The following is a 14,271-nucleotide window of genomic DNA, read 5'->3' on the forward strand; positions in this document are numbered from 1 at the left end:
TGAGCTCCCATTGCTGAGGCCTGAACTCAGTTGCCTCCACTGAAAGTGCTCGTGCCCCCTGGGGTGGGTGAGGCTGCAGATAAGCAGCAGACGAGAGCCTTCAGCGACTGGCCCTTTGATACTTGGGGTGACTGTGGGGGAGGGAAACAGAAATACCCTCAGCAAAGAAAGCAGAGCCTCTTCCTGCCCCATCCCTTCATCACCTCCTTCCTCTGTCACGTTCCTCCTTTTTCACTCTCACACCTTCTCTCATTGACTCCCTGGCTCCCCCCCCCCATTTTCCTACTTTAAGACAGATTTCTTAAAGAAAAATAATTGAACCACCATGAGAAACCTTCCTATAGCACAGCATCCTGTGGATAGAGAGACTCCACTCCTGTGCAGCTAAATGCCCGAGCTGAGACACAGGGTCTCTCCCCATGGGGAGGCTGGACAGGCCAAGAACAGCCCAAACTCACCACATTGGTGTGCAAGGAGATTTTCTCCAAGCCAGTGAAAGCCACTGGATGGGAAGAGTGCCCTTGGCATCCTCTCGGCTTCCATTGCTCACCTGTCATCACTGCCAAGGTCACATCCCTAGTGATGGTCGTGCCATGGATAGAGACAGCACAGCAGTATTGCCCTGCGTCCCGTGGCCCCACCTCAGGGAGATGGAGGGTGAAGCTCCCATTGCTCCCATTCCTGGAGATGCCCCATATTTCCAGATCCCCTCGTGCAAGACGGCTCCAGTGGACTGACACCCCTAGAATGCTGGAAGCACTGGGGTCTCGGTTCAGGAGGCAGGGAAGGTTGGCAGCAGATCCTACTGCAGCATAGACTACAGGAGAGGCTGGCCCAGCAAAACCTGGAGAAAACAAAGAGTGTAGGGCAACATTAGGTGGTATGAGGTCCACCAAACTGCAACAGAAGAGGAGGTTACCAGCCCTTGTGGGGAGGGGATGCTGGGACAGAGGGGAGCCATGACTGAGAAAGCAGGGAGGGAAGCAAAGAGATCCAAGGAGGCTACTCACGATAGGGCAGGAGTTGGAGAGGAGGCGGCTATTGTGAGAGGCCAGAGGTCTCTGGGAGCTGAGAGGGTGAGTTGGAGGCTAGAGTTACCTAGAATTTGAAGGTTGAATGTGGCAGAAACTCTCTCATCATCTGAGTATGTGAGTTCGCAGCGCCAGGGTCCTGAATCGCTCACAGTTGGCCTGGAGATGGATAGAGCCCCATGGCGGGAACGAAACCTGCTGGAGATGGGGACCAAGCTGCCATTATGGAACCAGCGCATCCCCACAAGCTTAGCTGGATGACTGGAGTTGCAGTTTAGCAAGAGAGGCTCCGTTTCCACCAGGAGGCCTGGGGGATTGACAGTCACTGCGGAGAAGAAGGGAAAAGAGAAGTTAATGTCACAGGGGAGCCCTAAAACCATTCCCTCTTTGGAGCTCCCAGCCCCTCTCTGCGGGGCATTGAAGGGACAACCAACCTGTCCTTGGTCTCCCTGTTTTCCTTGTGTTTATCACCTAGAGATTTCCCTCTCTGGAGCTCTCAACCCATGGGATGAAGACAGGGGAGTTGCCTAATCTCAGGAGGCTGCATCTCATTTTCTAACCTCCTGTTCCAGTCCTGGGCTCCCCTCCCAGGACTTTTGGTCCTAACTGACAGTACCCTGCTGTTCCAGGGATCCCTGTTGGGCTCCAGCTTCTCGTACCTGTCACCATGCCCAGCTCCAACTGGCAGCGCCGAGTCTCCTTGCCATATCTCACCAGCGCCTCGTAATGGCCTGCATCGTCACTCAGTAGTGGCTCAATCCAGAGGGAGAAGTCCCCTTGGCGGAAGCCAGTTTCCCTAACTGAGGCTCGGGGCATCATGGATCGGGCTCTTTTCAGGAGACCACTGTACTCCACCTCCAGCACCATGTGGGGCTCTTTGTGGGAGCTGGGGATATGAGCAGGGGGAAATGAGTTAATACTAGGAGAGGGAGAGAAAGAGATGGGAGGAAAGGCAGTGAGAAGGGATGGGAATCAAAGACTGTGGAAGAGGAGAAGAAATAGGAAAAGAATCAAAAAGCACAGCACCCCCACCCTCGCAGCCTGCATTACCTTTCCCCATGCCGCTCCCAGCGGACAGCTGTCTTCTCATACAGCTGCTTCCAGCTGCTCTGCAGCTCCTGAGGACTCAGGTGACAGGGGAGCACAACCAGGTCTCCCACTTTGGCCCACACCCTCTGCTCCCCCCTCTGCTCCTTTGGTGCTCCAGGGGAAGTACTGCTGGCTGCAACAAGACAGAGAACTGAGTGGGGGGGGGGGTTAGAAATGGGAGTGGAGAAGTTTTTTTCCTGTCCTGAGAGGACCCTGCCAAGGAGAATGGAGGAGGGCTGGGGAGCAATATGGGAATAAGGGAACACTGAAGGGTCAGGAAAGCAAGATCTGCCAAGCGTTCAGCTTTGAATTGCTAAAATCCTGTGGACCAAGTAAACCCCCAAATGTCCCCAGTGCAACTACCCTCCACCCCCAAAAATACTCAGCCCCCCTTACCATTGGTCACCAGCAGCGTGAGGGTGAGAGACAGTGGCATAAATGCCAATGTCATGGTGGCATCAAGGAGACAAAGGGGATGTGTCTCCACACTCACTTCACCGCCAGAATGGATCCAAAGCTTCAAGGGACGAGTGAGAATGAGGCATGGACTGGACAAAGAAGGGGACAAGTGAGTGGGTTGGTCAGACTCTCTCGTTCACTTGCTCTCTCACTCGCTCTCTCTCGTTCTGATCAAAGCCTGTTCCCTAGATGCCCTTATAATGCGGGTGGGCAGCTAATTTCCTCACAGCACTGAGAAGATGCGTCACAGCCAAGAAACCAGCATCAGACTGAGGCACGTGCAGAAAGAGATGGAGACAGAGGAAGGAGGAGTCAGAGATTGTGTTCTAAGCATCTTTTAGTGGAAATTCTCTCTCTGGGTTTCTGTTGTTTTCTTCACAGTTTCGCTTCTACCCAGACAGCGGAAAATTTGTAGAAGACACTTCCCAGCAAGTGCCCTTCATGTTTTTCTTTCATCTTACCTTTTTTGGTTTGATCTTTCCGCCAATTGTTTTAGTCTTTTCAAAATGCCTTGTTCCTCTTTCCATTTTTTCTTTTACTTTCTCAAATATATGCTTTCTTTTTCTGTTTTTCCAATTCACAGGGGACACTAAATGAGGAGCTGCAAACAGGAAGGACAGGCAAATAACCCAAAAGGACTAAGACTAGAGATGGCATAGGTCCTGGAACTAGGAGTGCTTGAAGTGGTTATCATATACAGGGTTTACAGTTTGGTTCAATGGCTCTCAGCACCCTCCCCCACACACAAAAATTGTTCCAGCTCCCGTGGGAGATGGGGCCAGGAAATAAAGTGAGCTTCAGCCAGGACAAATGTGACTAGTAGATCCAAAATCCAGGACCACATTGGAAGGGAGATGGCCAGGAGGAGCTGAGGGAGGAGGCTGCAGAAAAGGTTACTGTGCTTTGGGGGCTGCATGGCAAGACATTGCATCCCTGAACAGGGAGGGAATGATCCCTCTCTATCCACTTTTGGGGAGACGCCACTTCAGGTCCTGTGATGTGGGGGCTTCTCCCAGCTCCCATGTAGGTGCTGGGAAGTTCAGGGAGAATGGAACTGAACTTTGCATAGTGCAATTCGTAGATTCCCATCCCGTCACACATGGGGCCCCCTTGTCACCTCAGAGAATCCCTCCTTTTGTGGCTCATACTTTCCAGCACCCACTGGTTTTGGCTCTATCTGACTTAATCATGCATTTGCCCTCCCTGGTGACTTCTGACTGTGCCCCCTTCTGTGCACACATCCCCCACTAACTGGAGTGGGCGGGGCCTCTCCCTGGGGTGGGGGAGCACAGGGTGACTCAGGGGCAGAATTTCACCTCTGCTGGAGGATCTCTCTCTCGCTCTGCTTTTTGTCAGCAGAGTGATCAAGAGGGAGGAATAGGGAAACAGAGAAGCAGGTAACAGAAAAGGAGAGGAGAGGTTGGAGAACACATTACAGTTAAAGCAGAGGGTGTTTTTCCTCCTGTTCAGCAAAAACAGTCCCTTGTGTCCGGTCTAAGCAGAGGGTATAGACTTTCCATTCCATTGAGTCAGCATCAAAGAAATGGCATGAGTGCGTGGGTGAAGGAGAAAGAGCAAGAGAACGAAAGAAAGAGGGGTCTGCAGCATGGCGAGGAGACACGTGGGGCTTCACTCTAGCAGGGCTGGCCTGAGGGAAAATGGCACCCTGGGCAAATTTGTATTCTGGCACACACACACACCTTGGTCCCTGTGGGCACAATGCCCCCCCATTGCCCCTGGCCACTCCAGGCTTCTGAGGCTCCCTGCCCCCTCCTTCACCCCTAACCCCTACACTGTGCCCCCTCCTGTGCCCCTAACCATTGCACCCCCCCATTCTGCACCCATGTGGGGAAACTGACCTGGATGCATGGAGTGCCTAGCATTGCTGCTCACTCACCCCCTTGAACACTGCTCCTCTGCACACCCGTCGGGGGCTGCAAGAGGGGGGGCAAAGTCAGGGCTCCCTGCATCCAGGTCACTTTCCCCACTCGGGCTGCGTAAGAGGAGGACAGGAGAGCAGCAGCTCCTGATGTTTGCCTCACAGCACAACCCAGGTGGGGAAAGTGACCTGGATGCAGGGAGCACTTGGTGTTGCTCCTCTCTCGCTCCCCTCCGCTCCCCCCCCCTCCCCAACCACACACAGCTCCATTGCAGGGATGGTGACCTTGAGTAGTATCTGTACATCATCACTGTCCCTCCTTCCTCTGCAGGGAGGGAGCAGGGAGAAATCTGTGTGCCTCCCCACACGGGACATGGCACTCCCTTGCCAGCCGGGAGCAGTTTCTGACTCTAGACTGGCAGCACGCCTTGGTGCTGCCATAAACCATGGTATCTCTGGGTGGTTGCCCAGATAACCCACCCCTAAGACCGGGCCTGACTCTCAGGCCTCATCTGTCCCACCCCTCTCCCTGGCCCCCCTCCAGAGAGAGAGAGAGACAGGATCCTGCTCTCCATCCATCTGCTCCTCCCCCAATCACCACTCAATCCTTAATATTGGCCCAGGTGTTAACTCCACACACAGCATTGGAAGGGTTGTCTTCAAATGAAAGAGCTCATCTCCTCGTGTGATGGGTTTGGTCAGAGACACCCTTGGGTCTGTCACCTGATGTGCTAAGACTATCTCTGAGCCCATTTTCCCTGTCAGCTTGGGACTCCAGAACCCTGTCCTGTTCAGCCAGACACATAAGCCTGCTGCAACACATCCCCAGGGTCTGAACCACATTCCCAAAGCTGCAGGCTTTAACTGAAAGCCACTCAGCAGGTACTCCTGTCTCCAGCACCCAGCTCCTATTTTACTCTGTATAAAACTTATACAGGGTAAACAAATTCTCCGCCCTCTATAACACTGATAGAGAGTTATGCACAGCTGTTTGCTCCCCAGGTATTACTTACGCTGGGTTTACTAATAAACAAAAGTGATTTTATTAAGTATAAAAAGTAGGATTTAAGTGGTTTCAAGTAATGACAGAACAAAGTTACCAAGCAAAATAAAACAAAACATGCAAGTCTAAGCCGAATACATTTAAGAAACTGAATACAGGTAAATCTCACCCTCGGAGATGGTCCAATGAGCTTCTTCCTCAGACTAGACTCCTTCCTAGTCTGAGCCCAATCCTTTCCCCTGGTACACTCCTTGTTCCAGCTCAGGTGGTAACTCGGGGATTCTCATGACTGGCAGCCCACTTTATTCTGTTCCACCCCCTTTTATAGCTTTGGCACAAGGCGGGAATCCTTTGTCTCTCTCTGGGTTCCCACACTTCCTTCTAAATGGAAAAGTGCCACATTTAAGATGGATTCCAGTTCAGGTGACATGACCACATGTCACTGCAAGACCTCCTTCATAGCCTAGTAGCTGGAAGACATGGACATAGGAAGACTTGCAGGTAAACAAACCCATTCACAGGTCATTGATTCTGAAGCACCCTTAATGGCTTCCACTTAACATGTTTACATTAGTAATACAAGTTTATATCTTATTCTCCTAACTCCAGACATAGAAATAATACATGCAAACAAATAGGCTGAACACTCAGTAGATCATAAGCTTTGTAATGATCTTACAAGAGACCTTTTGCATAAAGCATATTCCAGTTACATTATATTTACACTCAAGCATATTTCCATAAACATATGGGGTGTAACGTCACATCTAGCTCTTAAAAAGGGAGGCCAGAATTTAGCTGTATATCTGCCACTGCCTGGGAAAGTAACCTAAAGCTCAGGCTTGGAGAGCTGAGGGGCTGGGACTGAGGACAATGCCTCTCATGCACAAGGGGATGTTGATGGTTGAGGGGTTATTGTGGTGAGAGGGCGTATTCTGAAATGATAGCTTTTGAGGCATTGTTTTACTCAGCGTGAGGCTCTATCTTTAGAAATGACATCTCTGACGTTTCTCTGTAATGACCCATTTTAAATGCTGACTCCATTGAATGTCACCTTCATCATCTCCCAACACAAAACCCCACTGGCACAAAATAGCAGTGACTGCAGTGAGGTCACCACTGAGACAGGTTGGCAGAGCTGCATGTATGACTAGGCTAGGACAGCAATAGCAGAAGGGGCTGAAGGTGAGGACTGAGGGGCATTGGCAGAGCTGGGGAAGGCAGTGGGAACTAGAATTAGAATACAGGAGGGGCTGAAGTTTGGAAGCTTAGTATTGATACATTGGCTTGGGTATTAGCTACCTTTGATCAGGTTCTAGGCTTTACTGACCATTTCAGTGAATTCCCTTTATTGTCTTTTGGGTTTGTTTTTGTTTCTTTTTAATTATGTAGTATACATGCAAGTTCAGTTCCTGGCACTCCCCATCCCTGCTCTCACTAGTACCACAATGAAGTCTGGACCTTTGCAGAATGCCTCTTGTGAGGGTCACCCATTTCTTTCTACCTTGCAGTGGGGGACAATGCCCTGTATTGTAAAACCTGCAGCCCGTTTCCCAAAGTGTTGTCAGCAACCTGCTTCTTTAGGCTTCAAAGGGAATTTCTGACCCAACTAAACAGGTCTAATTAGAATCAAACAATAGAACTTTGGTTAATACAGTTTTAAAAAATTAAAAAAAAAAAAAAGTGACTTTAAATCCTCTTAAATATAAACTGGAAAATTAAACGCAGAAAACTTTGAAAAATTAAAAAAACAACTATGCAATCCTTTCTAGATTCTTAAGGCCAATTAGATCATCTAGTCTGACCAACTGTATATCACAGGGCATAGAATTTAACCCAGCTTCTCCTGTATTGAGCTCAACCACCTTACAAAATCCCTTTGAGATACTGCAGGTAGATGATTCTTAATGGAAACTCAGGCAGAGTTTGGAGGAGTATGCTCAGGACCACACAGTGAGTCTGTTGCAGAACTGGAAATAGAAATGAGAAGTTCCTGACTTCCCAACTTCACTCTGCCAGATCATGACACCTTGAGGAATTAAAGCCCCCCAATTCAGCACTTATGCAGGTATGTAAATTTAAGCACATGCTTAAGTCCCTTTCAGGGCCAAAAAAGTTTTAAATAGACATTTTTAAAAATCAGGTCTATTAAATCAGTAGTTCTCAACCAGGGGGTACACAGACCCCTTCCAGGGGGTACATCAGCTCATCTAGATATTTACCTAGTTTTATAACAGGCTACATAAAAAGCACTAGCAAAGTCAGTACAAACTATATACTACACACTAAAATGTAAATACAATATTTACATGCCAGTCAATTTTATAATTATATGGTAAAAATGAGAAAGTAAACAATTTTTCAGTAATAGCACACTATTACAAAATCAGACAAAAAAAATACAGAAGTAGTTTAAGTGAGCTGAAACTTGGGATACACAAGACAAATCAAAGTCCTGAAAGTAGTACAGTGGTCTGGAAAGGTTGAGAGCCACTGTATTAAATAAAAAGGTTTCTTAATAAAACATTAAGGTTGCACAATTAAAGAGTTTAAAAAGTCTAGAAATATAAAAGCAAAAGGGTTAGATTTTGCTCCCATTTACATCCACACAACTTTGTTGAAGTCAATAGTCTTGCCGAAGTGTAATAGCAGAAATTGTGCTCAAATATCTTACAGCACTTCTGTCTGCTCCTCATTGCACATCCTGTGTGGGGGGTGGTTATTTGTTTAAGTTTCCTATTATGCGGTGGTCCTTACAGCACCATAGTTAAAGTTGTTTAGACCTGGTTTGTCAAAGCGCTCTAAATTCCATATGCAAACTCAGATTGGCCTGAAAATTGCCTTGGTAGTTGAAGGTCCTGGTTAGAGTTACTAGTAGTGTAGGTTTGAGGTCAGTTGGTAAGGAAGCTATCAGACATAGATCCCCCCTGCCCTCCTAATTCGCCCAAAGTTAAAGAAATTAAATATGGAAAATAGCCACATACAAACCTTATCACTGGACAGCTCCTGAGCTCATGTGGTGTCCAGCACCAACCAGCTTCAAAACTAAACTCAAATTATTAATCCTTCATTCTGGTTCCATAAAGTGATGTGCATGACTGACCCAAGGCTTCCTAATGACTTTGGGTCCCCAATTCTCATTTACACTACCAGAGTAGTACACAGGGACCGTATACTCCCACTTTAAGGCCCTGTGGCGGGGTGGGACTCACCAGCACAGCACCTCCTGCTGGTCAGCCTGAGATATGCTCTTCCAGCCCAGAGTGCCCTCTGCAGGCCAGTGTCCCACCAGCCGCTGGCCCCCCGTGTCCCTCTCAGACCCCAGTGGCTTTTACATCAGAGTTCTGCCCCCCACAGCAACCCACAATCTGGGTTGCCCCACCCAGGGGAATCCCCCAACCCTCTATCCCCACCTTGCCTCAGGGTATGTCTACACTACGGGATTAATCCGAATTTAGATAATTCGAATTTGGGAAACAGGTTGTATAAATTCGATTGTGCGCGGCCACACTAAGCACATTAATTCGGTTTTTAACCACATTTATTCGGTGGTGTGCGGCCACACTACCCCATTAATTTAAACACAGTAATTCGGTGGTGTGCGGCCACACTAACCCTAATTCGAATTAACAAAATCGATTTAGGTGCTACTCCGCTCGTCGAGGTGGAGTACAGAAATCGATTTTAAGTGCCCTTTAATTCGAATTAACTGGCTCTGTAGTGTGGACGGGTGAAGGGTTAATTCGGATTAACGCAGCTAAATCCGAATTAAAGTCGTAGTGTAGACCAGGCCTTAGTGGCTACTGCCAGCCACTATCTAGCCCCTGCTCACTGGGGCAGACGGCAGTCTGTAAACCACTCATCATTGGCAAGGGGGGTTAGGACCTGCTGCCTTTGCCTATCTCCGGGCTGCCACTCTGCAGCCCTAGTACCTATTTGGCCCTTTTAGCAAGGCCTGCAGCCTGGGGTTTTTCTTGGCTGGAGCTCCCCAGCTCCCTCTGCTCTTCCCCAGCAGGGCCGGCTCCAGGCACCAGGCACCCAAGCTGGTGCTTGGGGCGGCACCTGGAGGGGGGTGGCGCGGCGCTCCGGCCGCCGGGGAGAGCGGGGCCACAGCCGAGGCCCGCCGCCCTGCCCCCGGCGCTCTGGCCGCGGGGGGGGGGGGGGGAAGACCCCAGAACCCGCCGGGGCTCGCCACCCTGCCCCCGGCGCTCTGGCCGCCGGGGGGAGAGCCGAGCCCCCACCGGGGCTCGCCGCCCTCCTCCCAGGGCTCCGGCCGCCCTCCCCTCCGGCGCCCTCCCCCGGACCGCCGGGGGGAGAGCGGAGCCCCCGCCGGGGCTCCGGCCCCCCCCGCGGGGGGGGGCGGCGGAGGCTTTTTTGCCTCGGGCAGCAAAAAAGCCAGAGCCGGCCCTGTTCCCCAGCACTACTTCACTTCAGGTACCCTTCTCTGCTCCCAGGCAGCCATATCCTCCTCTCTTAGGAAGTAAGAGAGAAAGTATGTATTCTAGCTTCTGGCCCACAGCCCTCTTATAAGGGCCAGCTGGGCCCTGATTAAACTGGCCACAGCTGTGGCTGCTTTCCCAATCAGCCTAGCTTTTCCCCGCCACAGCCCTCTGCAGGGCTGCTTTTAACCCCTTCAGGGTCACCCCGCTACAGGCCCCTTTACATGGCCAGAGAAGTACACATTGGCCATAGTGCAAATGAGAATTGGGTCTAAAGAGGCTGGAGCAAAATGTATGTGTAAAGGCATAATTTCAAAGTGTTCTAAAATTCACAAGAAGAGTCAGATTGGCCTAAAACTTAGCACACTACAATTGGGGCTAGTGTGGATTTTTTGCTGCAAATGTAGCAACATTTGGTAAAGAGGTTCCCAAGATATAGCTCCAACCAATTACCTGTTTTTAAATACTGGCTCAGCACATGCCATAGGTACCCATGGCTGAGACTGGGGAGTGATCAGAGGACAGCCAGACTTTCTGTATGTCACAAGCACACCATAGTGAGACTGGAAGGAGCAGAGAATGGACAGGCTCATTGCATGCCAAAGATACATAGTGCTAAAAAAGGGAGTAGAACATAGTCAGACTATGTATGCAACAGGCACTCAGCACTGAGGAATGGGAAGCTGAGAATAGGTAGGGTCTGTGTATGCCACAAACACAGTGCTGCGTCTGGGGAACTGAGAATGGGCAAGCTTGGTGCACCCACACACACAGTCTGATTGGCCTGAAAATTGTTATGCTCGTTCTGGGTGTAGGGTAGAGTCTGAGCTCCATATTTTAGGTCATTTGGTCAAAGAGCTGCTGAGTGATGTATAGCCTCATTACCCATTTATCAAATGCTGGCTCAGTGCATGTCACAGATACAGTGCAGAGGCTGCGGTGAGAACAAAGAGAACACCACTTGGGGACAGTTGACATCTCCATGGCAAGCCTCCTGAATCATAGAAGATTAGGGTTGGACCTCAGGAGGTCATCTAGTCCAATCCCCTGCTCAAAGGAGGACCAACACCAACTAAATCATCCCACCCAGGGCTTTGTCAAGCCAGGCCTTAAAAATCTCTAAGGATGGAGATATGGTACATATCAATTTCTTTGTTAAATTGACAAACTCATATAAGCTTGCAGTGTCCAGCGGGCATAACTGGACACTGCAAGACAGAGGTTCCTAGGGTTGTGTCTGGAACTGGAGATATTGGCTAGTGTCATTTGCTTGCAGGTAGCTGGGGGTAGTTTACATGACAGAGACTGTGCGTGAACAGCCCAGGAGTGGGAGCTCTCACAGCAGAGCAGGGTAAGGCTGGCTCCCAGAGTCAAGCTTTGGAGTGGCCTATCAGATCACCAGTCTAGATAACACCAGAGTGGAAAGTCACAATAGTGTTTCCTAATATCCAACCTAGACCTCCCCCAGTGCAACTTGACACCATTGCTCCTTGTTCTGTCATCTGCAACCACTGAGAACAGCTGAGCTCCATCCTCTTTGGAACCCCTACTTCAGGTAGTTGAAGGCTGCTATCAAATCCCCCCTCACTCTTCTCTTCTGCAGACTAAACAAGCCCAGTTCCCTCAGCCTCTCCTTGTAAGTCATGTGCCCCAGCCCCCTGATCATTTTCGTTGCCCTCCGCTGGACTCTCTCCAATTTGTCCACATCCTTTCTGTAGTGGGAGGCCCAAAACTGTAAGCAATACAGATGTGGCCTCACCAGTGCCAAATAGAGGGGAATAATCACTTCCCTCGATCTGCTGGAAATGCTCCTACTAATGCAGCCCAATATGCTGTTAGCCTTCTTGGCAACAAGGGCACACTGCTGACTCATATCCAGCTTCTCATCCACTGTAATCCCCAGGTCCTTTTCTGCAGAACTGCTGCTTAGCCAGTCGGTCCCCAGCCTGTAGCGGTGCATGGGATTCTTCCGTCCTAAGTGCAGGACTCTGCACTTGTCCTTGTTGAACCTCATTAGATTTATTTTGGTCCAATCCTTCAATTTGTCTCGGTCACTCTGGACCCTATCCCTACCCTCCAGAGTATCTACCTCTCCCCCCCAATTTAGTGTCATCCGTGAACTTGCTGAGGGTGCAATCTATCCCATCATCCAGCTCATTAATAAAGATGTTGAACAAAATCAGCTTCAGGACCGACCCCTGGGGCACTCCGCTTGATACCAGCTGCCAATTAGACATCGACCCATTGATCACTACCTGTTGAGCCCAACAATCTAGCCAGCTTTCTATCCACTTTATAGTCTATTCATCCAATCCATACGTTTTTAACTTGCTGGCAAGAATACTGTGGGAGGGGAGACGGTATCAAAAGCTTTGCTAAAGTCAAGATATATCACGTCCAATGCTTTACCCATATCCACAGAGCCAGTTATCTCATCATAGAAGGCAATCAGGTTGGTCAGGCATGACCTGCCCTTCGTGAATCCATGTTGACTGTTCCTGATCACCTTCTTCTCCTCCAAGTGCTTCAAAATGGTTTCCTTGAGGACCTGCTCCATGATTTTTCCAGGGACTGAGGTGAGGCTGTAGTTCCCCGGGTTCTCCTTCTTCCCTTTTTTAAAGATGGGCACTATATTTGCTTTTTTCCAATAGTCCAGGACCTCCCCTGATCACCACGAATTTTCAAAGATAATGGCCAATGCTTTGCAATCACATCAGCCAATTCCCTCAGCACCCTCGGCTGCATTAGATCTGGACCCCTGGACATGTGCATGTCCAGCTTTTCTAAATAGTCCTTAACCTGTTCTTTCACCACTGAGGGCTGCTCACCTCCTCCCCATATAGTGTTGCCCAGGACAGCAGTGTGGGAGCTGACCTTGTCTGTGAAGACCAAGGCAAAAAAAGTATTGAGTACTTCAGCTTTTTCCACATCATCCATCACTAGGTTGCCTCCCTCATTCATTAAGAGTCTCATACTTTCCCTGACCTTTTTCTTGTTGCTAACATACCTGTAGAAACCCTCTTGTTACCCTTCACATTCCTTGCTAGCTGCAACTCCAATTGTGTTTTGGCCTTCCTGACCGGGGAGGAGGGATAGCTCAGTGGTTTGAGCATTAGCCTGCTAAACCCAGCATTGTGAGTTCAATCTTCAAGGGGGCCATTTAGGGATCAGGGGCAAAGATCTGTCTGGGGATTGCTCCTGCTTTGAGCAGGGGGTTGGACTAGATGACCTCCTGAGGTCCCTTCCAACCCTGATATTCAATGATTACACCCCTGCATGCTCAAGCAACATTTTTATACTCCTCCCTAGTCATCTGACCAAGTTTCCACTTCTTGTAAGCTTCCTTTTCATGTTTAAGCTCATTGAAGATTTCACTGTTAAGCCAAGCTGGTCGCCTGCCATATTTGCTATTCTTTCTGCACATCGGGATGGTTTGTTCCTGCACCCTCAATAAGGCTTCTTTAAAATACAGCCAGCTCTCCTGGATTCCTTTCCCCCTTATATTAGCCTCCCAGGGGATCCTGCCCATCAGTTCCCTAAGGGAGTCAAAGTCTGCTTCTTCTTCGAGTGGTGTCCCTGTGGGTGCTCCACTCTAGGTGTCGGTGCATCCCTGTGCCGGAGATCGGAGATTTTTCGCAGCAGTACTCAGTTGGGGGAAGGGCACATGCAGGAGCTGTCTCGTGCAGCCGTTGGCGCCTCCTGTAGCGCGCACACTCCCGACCGTTCCCTCAGTTCCTTCTCAACTGTCCTTGGCTGCAGATGGAGCTCCGCGGCAGTGCTATCCTTGATGCTTTCTGGAAAAAAAAAGTTAAAAGTTACATATTACCTTAGTATTAGTCTATACATAGTTACATAGTTCCTCTTAGAGGCTTTTTTCTTTAAAATAAATAAATAAATAAATAAATTCTTTACTTAGTTCTCCGTTTAGGAATAGCTCTACGGTTTACCACTTCAATTAACTCCCACCCTCATCTATCGAGCTGGGGGGAGAGCCTTAACCGAAGTCATGCCGGGTTCAAGAGGGTTTAAAAAGTGTGACTTATGCCGTGAACCGATGCCGGTCTCTGATGGCCATGCATCCTGCATCTGTTGCCTGGGAGAAACTCATATCTCCCAGAAATGCATACACTGCAGCAACTTGAAGTCAAGAGCAAGACGTGATAGGGATCTCCATTTGAAAATGCTTCTGATGGAGAAATCCCTCCAACCTCCACAAGAGACGTCCTCCAGGGAGTCTCATAAACCAAGATCCCTAAGCAGTGATAAGGCTCTGACTTCCAAAACTATCAGGAAGCAAGCCTCATCCTCTCCAACAAGGGACTCTCACAAAAAGAGAGCTTCCCTAGCGAGGTCTTTACCCTCAGTTCTCAA

At 49.4% G+C, this 14,271-nt stretch overlaps 1 protein-coding gene across 1 annotated transcript; it reads right to left on the reverse strand.

Moving 5' to 3' along the window:
- Positions 1 to 26: 26 nt before the first annotated feature.
- On the reverse strand, positions 27 to 2,571 carry LAG3 (lymphocyte activating 3). Its single transcript, XM_029913604.1, has 5 exons — positions 2,517 to 2,571; positions 2,082 to 2,253; positions 1,691 to 1,917; positions 1,184 to 1,356; positions 27 to 131 (listed from the first exon to the last, which is right to left on the reverse strand). Exons 1-5 carry the CDS (start codon positions 2,569 to 2,571, stop codon positions 27 to 29), a joined length of 732 nt encoding a protein of 243 aa, XP_029769464.1.
- Between the last annotated feature and the right edge of the window lie 11,700 nt (positions 2,572 to 14,271).

The sequence above is a fragment of the Terrapene carolina genome, unplaced genomic scaffold (assembly GCF_002925995.2).
Source record: "Terrapene carolina triunguis isolate 2854851 unplaced genomic scaffold, T_m_triunguis-2.0 Scaffold740, whole genome shotgun sequence".
Taxonomy (NCBI): domain Eukaryota; kingdom Metazoa; phylum Chordata; order Testudines; family Emydidae; genus Terrapene; species Terrapene triunguis.

Coding starts and splice junctions, on each gene's coding strand:
- LAG3 (XM_029913604.1), bottom strand. CDS start 2,571: ATGACATTGGCATTTATGCCACTGTCTCTCACCCTCACGCTGCTGGTG. Junction 1,918..2,081: donor TGGGAGCGGCATGGGGAAAG/GTAATGCAGGCT, acceptor TCATATCCCCAG/CTCCCACAAAGAGCCCCACA. Junction 132..1,183: donor TATCCATCTCCAGGCCAACT/GTGAGCGATTCA, acceptor CCTCCCCCACAG/TCACCCCAAGTATCAAAGGG.